Below are 8447 nucleotides of genomic sequence, written 5' to 3'. Positions count from 1 at the left end.
CCCAAGAAACCCCAAGTTAATATTCAAGGAGACCCAGGCGTCTAAGCTTGGGGATGCCCCGGATGTCATCCCCTCACTACAAGAAATATGTCAACTTGTGACCCTCACTATTGGCCGCTGAAAGGTCATTGTTTTCCATTTGTGACCTTTTTTGACCAAAAACAGAAGGTCAAAAGCTGGCGGTCGTAAATTGAAATTAACGACCTGCTCTGTGATATGTAAAAGGTCGTTGGTTCTTCGACCAAAATTTTGGTCACTAGCAGCGTCCCCAAGCCACGTAAGATCCAGCGTGGCAAGCTGACGTGGATAAGATTCAGCCCGGTCCGATTAGGTGTCTATATGGGCCGAGCCCATTAATTCAGCCTTTTTAATATATATTTTTTCTGTTAATTTTCGCTAGCTACATGGGCCTCAGTACTAGGAAAAGGCCTGCTAGTGGCGCACCTGTTTTGCCTACTAATGGCGCACTACAGGTGCGCCACTAGCACCACGCCATTAGATTTTATTACTAATGGCGCACCACAGGTGCGCCATTAGTATACCAGATACTAATGGCGCACCATGTGGTGCGCCATTATATACCATTCGGTGCTCCACTGGTATTACCTCCAAGTGCGCCACTAATAACCTTATAGGTGCGCCACTAGTAATAAAGGAAGGTGCGCCACTAATAAGGGCTTAAATGCGCCACTAGTAATGTATTTGGAAAACAAAAAAAATCCAAATTTACAGAAAACAACCTATAAGGAAAAATAATTTAAAAACAAAAAATGAAATAGAATCATAATTTTTATTATAGTAAGAATATTACAATGTCTTTACAAGTTTCCAATAAAAGGAAAATTGCAAGGAAATAAAAGAAAATCCTAAAACTAATCTTCTAGTAATCTTTTTTTCTTTTTCTTCACTTTATCCCTGCAAAATGAAACAAAATAAACAGAAAGACAAACAAACTATTTATCTGACAGAGCTAAATAATCAGGGCATTTACCTTTTGATAATATTATCATACTATACTACCAGTATACTACTCCACTTGGATTTTTTAGATGAGCAGATCTGAGATAGACATCTATTCAAGTGGCTATAGGTAGGCTTGAAGAATTCTCATCGGTTCAAGTGGCTACAGGTAGTTGCACAGCTGGAATATAGACTACTAGTACTATTTGAAAAGAAAACAAGAGCAAATCTGAACATACTAGTCAGATCCGATCACATTGAGCTAGAAAGAAAATTCATCAGGAAACAGATGGCCGGCGACTTACTTCCAGACGTTGAGGATCTCGTTGTGCCCAGCAAAGACGCCACGGAGCGCGTCGCGGACGGACTGCTCACAGCGATAGCTGCAGCAGATGAACTCGTTGTCCTGCAGGTAGTCCAGCAGCCAGGAATTAAAGATAGGAGGGCTAGAACTGAAAGAACTAACATCTTAAAAAGCAACAGGAGATAATTCATATATGCAAAATACATATGAAGTGGTATTCACCAAATTTGTTGAAACATGAACGAAATGTTTTAGAAGTACCAATGATACATGTCAAATTAATTGTTCCTGTCATGACAATGTAAAATTAGTACTTGCATGCCAATGAAGACTTGCTAGTGTCAGATTCTATGAGGTTCAGGACATGTGTAATTGTGCCAAGTTCACTTGTAATGCCATTATTCATGATCTGAATTTTATCCTCCACAAAATAAAATAACAGTTGACCCATGCGAATGATACTTAATTTTGAAGCTACTGTTAATTTATAAACTGAATATAAAGTGAGTTTATAAATTCAGAAACAGAAAATTCAGTTAGGCTACTGTTAACTGAATTTTGGAGTGTATACTTAACAAAGGCTTCATTTGAATGTACAGTCAAATTAAAAAAATGTGTTCATGGGGCAGTAGCACTAAGATTCGACCGTTTTCTGTCGGCCAACATATATATGGATAAATCAGAGATTAGACATGCATATAAAAGAAGGAAAATCAAGAAATATTAATCAATTGGGGTAGTCATGGTGTACTCAGTTTTATTACGGTGGCCAACTTTCACTATGTGTATATGTTTGAACAAAAAAACTGTGGAAATAATGATAACGAATGGAACCGAATAGGTTATCAATAATTAGAGATGTAGTGGGCAATCAGGAACAATACTTAACAGCACGATCCTGGAGTACTTTACATTTATTCTATGCCCTTACAGTGAAGTTACTGCATCATATTTCAACTACAATAGTTCAGTATTGCAAATATGAACAAGACTGGGAAAAAACAAGAGCTATGAAAATTTTTAACAACAGAATCACTTCAGAAAGTTTAATATCACCAACTATCAAAATCTATGGTTAAACTGCAGGGTGCCGGTTGAAACACACTGCAAGTGTTTGGAAATGGTATCATACTGGACACTGATCAACCTTGAGTTCATAATTCCTTTTCAAAACAGTAGCTTATACCAATATCTTGTGCTGGTAAGTGGCAACTACTCCCTCCATCCCACAATATAAGAGCGTTTTCCAAACTAACATAGCTTGAAAAACGCTCTTATATTATGGGAATGATGGAGTAGATGACATGTAAAGGAGCCTAGTTCATAGCCTTTATTTATAAGAAGAACATAAGCTGCATGGATCTACACAAGATGTTATGAACGAAAATGCACCATATTTAGATACCATGTCATTAGCAGGCGGCTGCCCTTGGTTCCTCATCTTCCGGAGCAAGTGAACTCTCTCATTTTTAACTCTTGTCATGCAATTTGCCCTAAGTTGTGGATCAAGACAACAGGGGACAAGGAGAAATTATGAGTAATACGAGATGAAGGCACATAAAAGTTATAAGATTGCATGCAACACTGACAGGCAATGCGAGATGGCACCCTAGAGGCAGTTCGGTCCAAAACCTACTCTAAAGATTCATGGTTCCTAACAAAATACAGAAAAATGCTTGACTTCACGACAGAGCTGACACCCTATTGGCAGTTCTAGGCAATCAACCGAACACCTTGCGCGCATGGCGGACGCACCTGTTGTCCAGCAATCCAACAGTAGCATCATGCTTCAGACTCCGGCCTGCTGCGTGCGGCATGACAGCATAGAACTAGCTGCGCCGCCGGCGAGATGGGCTGGGAATGGAACAAAGTCAACGAACCTCCTCTCTCCAGTTCGGGCGGCGTGATTTGTTGGGAACCCTCCGGGGCGAGCCGAATCCATCGTGGCGGCTGGCCGCGCCGATCGCCGGGAGACGAGGCTCCTGCCGGGACCGGCCCCACCTCTGCTCTATCTTGGTCTCGCCGGCGTGGAGAGCGAAGGCCTGGGGACGCGCGCTTCTCGCCGCGGCACCTGCTCTGGGAACGCCTTGGGGAGATTTGCCTCGCGCGACAGAGGAACAGAAAATCGCGAGAGGATGGTGGATGGTGGGATTGATGGTCCGGCGCGAGGCGGCGAGGGGAGCTCCTCCTCCTGCAGCTCGGCGGTCTCCACACCCCGGAGCAACGCCCTCGCCGGAGGACGTGGTCACCAGCTCTCCTCTGGATCCGGTGAGGAGGGTTGGGTAAGGAGCTCACCACGGCTCCATGCCTTGGATCTGGTGTGAGGGAGGGGGAAGGGGGCTCGCCGTGGTCGGGAGGGAGAGGAAGAGGCGCGCGGCCGGGGCTTCCCGATCTAGATCGAAATCGAGGGAGGTGGGTGGGTGTGTCAGGAGGAAGGGTAGGGGAGAGAACGTGACTAGAGGGAGGGGATAAGGGGTGATAGCAATGGCGCACTGGTAGGGGGTGCGCCATACGTATAGATAGCAATGGCGCATCTCTTACTGGTGCGCCATTACTAGTTAAAACTAGTAATGGCGCATCTCTTACTGGTGCGCCATTACTAGTTAAAACTAGTAATGGCGCACTATCCCTTGGTGCGCCATTAGTACTTTTGAAAAAAAATATTTTTTTTTACTAGTGGTGCACCGTGGATGTGGTGCGCCATTAGTATTTGGACACTAATGGCGCACCAACACATGGTGCGCCATTAGTATATAGTAGTGGCGCACCACATGTGTGGTGCGCCATTAGTGTCCATATTATCTATAGCCCTTTTCCTAGTAGTGCCTGGCTCAACAATTTGGCCTTTTATATTCTAGAATGCAACCTTTTATAGTCTACTGATTTTCTATTTTCAACCATTTTATTTTGCAGCGGGTCCCACTTGTTGTGCTTAGATTAAAATTGGTCCCACACATTAGAAATTTGGAAATTTGTCAAACAACCATTATAACTTGGACCGACTTGTCAGGTTTCCATTTCACGGGTATTCAAATCACATACACAATCATTGTTTCGAACAGACCAGAGAGCAAATGAAATTGGTCCAAAACAATACTGCATTAATCTATTACAATCGTTACAGTATATTACAACCCAGATATGCCTACTACTGCCTACAACTACAACACATAATATGCTACTCTTTGCTAATATGCTTCACAGCTTCAGACATGGATTCGCACTTCACCTATGCAAAAAATAAGAATGAACATATAAGAATAAGAATAGGTACAGAACATCAAACAGTAACCAATGAGGGATCCAATAACTTATAATCAAGGATTGACAGCAAATGCCATGTACATAAATAGTATGACTTACACTAACCAGTATGCGTTCATGGAGTGACTAAAATGTTCTCTCTAGCTAGGAATTTTTTTGGTATATAATATACTAACATGTGCAACTCTCTAAATTGATCATAGAAATGAAAACTGTAAGAACGAGTTTTAGAATCCAGGCATGTCAAATTTGAAGCACCAGCAGAATAGATCTAACAAACCAGACCATGATCATCATGTGCATTAGGATTTATGGTTCTAGCAAAACAGTAAAGAGATGGACATACACGCATCAAGCATACCATCTACTACATCACCATTCTCGTGACCACAGACATCACCATTCACTAATAATTCCCATTGGGAGATCAAACTATGCATCCAACAAGCTACAACAACAGGGAATGCAGAAAAATTATGACCCGAGATGACGAATCAACTGCGTGCATCTCAATTTGAACAACCACGGCGAGACAACAACCGCATACTAATGCGGTGAATCAAATCTACACGCAGGAGCAGCGCCGTTCGTGGCATCCACATGAGGACGCGCAACATGAAGAACATGGCGCATGACAGCAACAGACCTAGAGATCTAGGACGGAGGGAGGGGCGAGCTTACACTTGCGGATGCGGGCGGCCGGGTAACCGCACGAGGAGCAGGTGCTCTTCTGGAGGTGGAAGCTGCGGCGGCCGCAACGGATGCAGAATTGAAGAGGGTCCTCATGTAGCAGTAGTAGCAGCAGCATGAAGAATTGAAGACCGGCCAATAGAGCCTGCAATGCAAACAGAGAGGCGTGAGGAAACTGAATCCAATCACATCAAATCAAATCGAGCTGCTGCACCTTGACCTTGAGGAAAACAAACCTCATCTCATGTCATCTCAGGGAAGAATAAGAAGAAGAACAATATATGGCTGCTGCTCCATGACCATGACCTTGAATTGTTGCTGCTGCACCAGATCGAGGAAGAAGAAGACCTGCAAAAAAAGCAATAACTAGCAATGCACAAGCATGAATTCATGGAAGGACAGATGCAAGGCCAAACACCCAGCATACTGTTTGTTAATGCCCCAACTACTTAAAAAACCATGGTAGTTCTAACCATATTAAATTAAAGGACAAAGTGAAGTCATGATGAATTGATAGTTCCGTCTTATAAAGCTTTCTGTTTAGCATATCCTAAATCACAGTCTATCTACCAATATATGAATTCTTTAGTTTTCAGAACAGAGGCTCACATATTTGGGCTGATTTGTACACAGCCAAGAAAAACTTCTTACAAATAAATTCATGGAAGCATATCATCCTTTCAGTCCCTCACCCATATCTCCTAGTAGTATTACAGACAAACTAAATTTTACATAGGGAGGTTCAGATTATCTTCACTGTATTTTTAGTATTCTTTTACTTGAGACAAACTAAATGCTAACATCAATGACAACAAGACTTGAACAGAAATAGCTATTGAAGAAACACGTTTATAAGATAGAATGAAAATGATTTACACCACAACATATAGTTCACATGTACTGGAGCTAGAGACTACAGAACACACATAATCACACATATGCGAACAGGGTACTACTCCATGGTTCAGGTTATACTAATAAACAAAATTATACAAGCGACTAGACTAGTATCACAGACTATAGAGTAGTACTAAACAGCTAAAAATAAGTAGTAGAAGTAACTAGTACAGGGAGCAAGTACTCTTAAAATCTGAATCTTACAGACTTATACAACACCGGGAAATTTAGAGAAGAAAGGGAGAAAGAGAGATTGCAGGAGGAGGTCGAGGATTATGGAAATTAACTGCCATGTTCCTAATGGACCCCTGCCTGTCCCCAAATTTGGGACTCTGAGATTAACACTGAATAAGGTACTGAAAGTAGCTATGTGCATCAGCCTGACCAAGTCTTATCATGAATCGGTTGCTTTTAGAACAGTATTAGGTTGCCAAAACAACAACTCTAAGAGACTGATATTACAAGTTGATTGACCGACTCACGTTAGATTGACATTCACAAGTTATTTGCATTTTTATTCAGAACTTTGTAACACCATTTACATTACTTTCACAACAGAAACAAGAAACTTTGGTGCATTGTAAAAAAAATATGCACGTTGAGGTTGTAAAAAAAGTATGTGTACATCCAACCGAGCTCCATCATGATGTACTGCGGCATGATGTCCACACTGAGGTTGTTCTTGGCGAAGAAGTTGTGCTCGATGGCCGTCGCGTCGGCCACCACGAAGTTGACGCCGTAGTGCTTGCTAGAGAAGAAAATAACAAGTCAGTATACATATTATATCTGTCAAAAGAAGGACTAATATCAATCAGACCCTTTAATTTTAAAAAACATGGTTTCATTTGATGGTTGTTGGAGTAGCTGCTTTGGTTTGCACTATAAGGAACCTGTAATATCAATTCTAACTTTCTAACAGTGAATTGGATCCTTAGGTGGTGTTGGGTGTACTAGACAAAATGCTACACCCGTGGATTCCGTCTGCTGAATATGATGAAGTTCTACCAACAAGTTCGTCTTCTCTGTACTTTCTTTTAGTTTCCAAATGGATCAAGAAATCAATGTTGTGACTCATCTATACGGAATGGATCCTACATAAAAAGCTACTGTTCCATGCATGGAGAGATCGGCAACCATTTATACATCTCTATCTCTGAACTAAGAATCAATACAGCATGTGGATGTCTGTCTGACAGAAGAAGAAAATGCAGACTCCACTGCTCTGCTCCAGCGACTCCATCTTGCTCCTACTGAGCAGAGGACAGAGGGAGACGCTGCCAATGGCTGATGCAATCCTTTCGTTGCAGCAAGGAGTACTCCGCACTAGACTATATTACGATAAGAAAAATCTAAAACCACCCCCGCCTGAATCTCGATAGCAGCAGGAATCAAGAACCCTAGCTTCTTCTAGCTACAGACCCAACACATACAGATCAAGCAGCGATGAGTGCATCCACTCGAGCTCTGGGAAGGCATGGCACTAGCGCCGGCTCCGCCTCCAGGCGACCTCCGCACCACCAGCCGCCGTTCGGGCAGGGGGCTCCTGATCAAATCGAGGGAACGACCATGGCAGCATCAAATTCTACGCAGCGGCAGCGGCCGAGAGGGAAAAAAAGAGCAGTGGGAGCAGAGCATGGACCTGGGCACGGTGACCGTGCAGCCGTCGCTGGGCGTGCGGAAACTGTAGGCGGTCGTGACGAACCGCGTCGGCGTCGCTCCCTAGTAGATCTCGGCGTCGCTGGCTAGAGCCCGCTGCGAGCGCCGCGTGCCGCTCGACGGGGGTGCCAACCTCGCCGCCGCCGTCCTCGCCGGGACGGGCGTCCTTGTCGGGATCGACTGCTATGTCCTCGTCGGGATCGAGCGTGGGAGGTGGCGGCGGCAAGTGAGTCGAGCGGGAGAGAGAGGAGGGGACGAGGGGCCACAGACGGCGGCGACGCGGAGGACGGGCTTCGCCGCGGTGGGGCGGCGGAGACGAGGGGGGATGGATCGGGGTGGGTGGAACGAGGAGTGGGTCGGGGTAGGCCGTGGATCTGGCCGTGGATCGATGGGATGCCGGGAGAGCGAGGAAGGAGAAGAGAGCGAGGGGAATTGGCAGCGCGAGGAGAGAAAGAAAGGAGGCGGGGGGGGGGGGGCTTGATGGAAAATGTCCACGAGGAAAGAGCTAGGGTTTCGGCCTAGGTGGGCTTGGGGTGAGGACAGCCGTTGGATCCGCGAGCATCCGACGGTGTTCCATGCACGATCCGTGTGAAACGCTCACGGACCAATCAAAATGCACTATATGCGTACAATGTTATGACCATCTCAATTGGTCCTAGTTGAATAAAAAATTGGT

At 44.4% G+C, this 8447-nt stretch overlaps 1 protein-coding gene across 1 annotated transcript; it reads right to left on the bottom strand.

Moving 5' to 3' along the window:
* Positions 1 to 4470: 4470 nt before the first annotated feature.
* LOC123121085 (uncharacterized) lies at positions 4471 to 7355 on the bottom strand. Its single transcript, XM_044541011.1, has 7 exons — positions 7288 to 7355; positions 6748 to 6863; positions 5998 to 6050; positions 5525 to 5566; positions 5210 to 5363; positions 4890 to 4934; positions 4471 to 4493 (listed from the first exon to the last, which is right to left on the bottom strand). The coding sequence occupies exons 1-7, from the start codon at positions 7353 to 7355 to the stop codon at positions 4471 to 4473; spliced, it is 501 nt and encodes a 166-aa protein (XP_044396946.1).
* Between the last annotated feature and the right edge of the window lie 1092 nt (positions 7356 to 8447).

The sequence above is a fragment of the Triticum aestivum genome, chromosome 5D (assembly GCF_018294505.1).
Source record: "Triticum aestivum cultivar Chinese Spring chromosome 5D, IWGSC CS RefSeq v2.1, whole genome shotgun sequence".
Lineage (NCBI taxonomy): Eukaryota > Viridiplantae > Streptophyta > Magnoliopsida > Poales > Poaceae > Triticum > Triticum aestivum.
Note: the sequence above shows the minus strand (reverse complement) of the source record. Positions and strands in the feature narration are given on the sequence as shown.

What these genes read in the sequence shown, in the direction of transcription:
- LOC123121085 (XM_044541011.1), bottom strand. Translation starts at nt 7,355, where the DNA reads ATGGAGTCGCTGGAGCAGAGCAGTGGAGTCTGCATTTTCTTCTTCTGT. An exon ending in TGCAGCAGCAACAATTCAAG is followed by an intron (nt 5,364 to 5,524) that starts GTCATGGTCATG and finishes TTTGCATTGCAG; the next exon opens with GCTCTATTGGCCGGTCTTCA. An exon ending in GGCCGCCCGCATCCGCAAGT is followed by an intron (nt 4,935 to 5,209) that starts GTAAGCTCGCCC and finishes GGGAATTATTAG; the next exon opens with TGAATGGTGATGTCTGTGGT.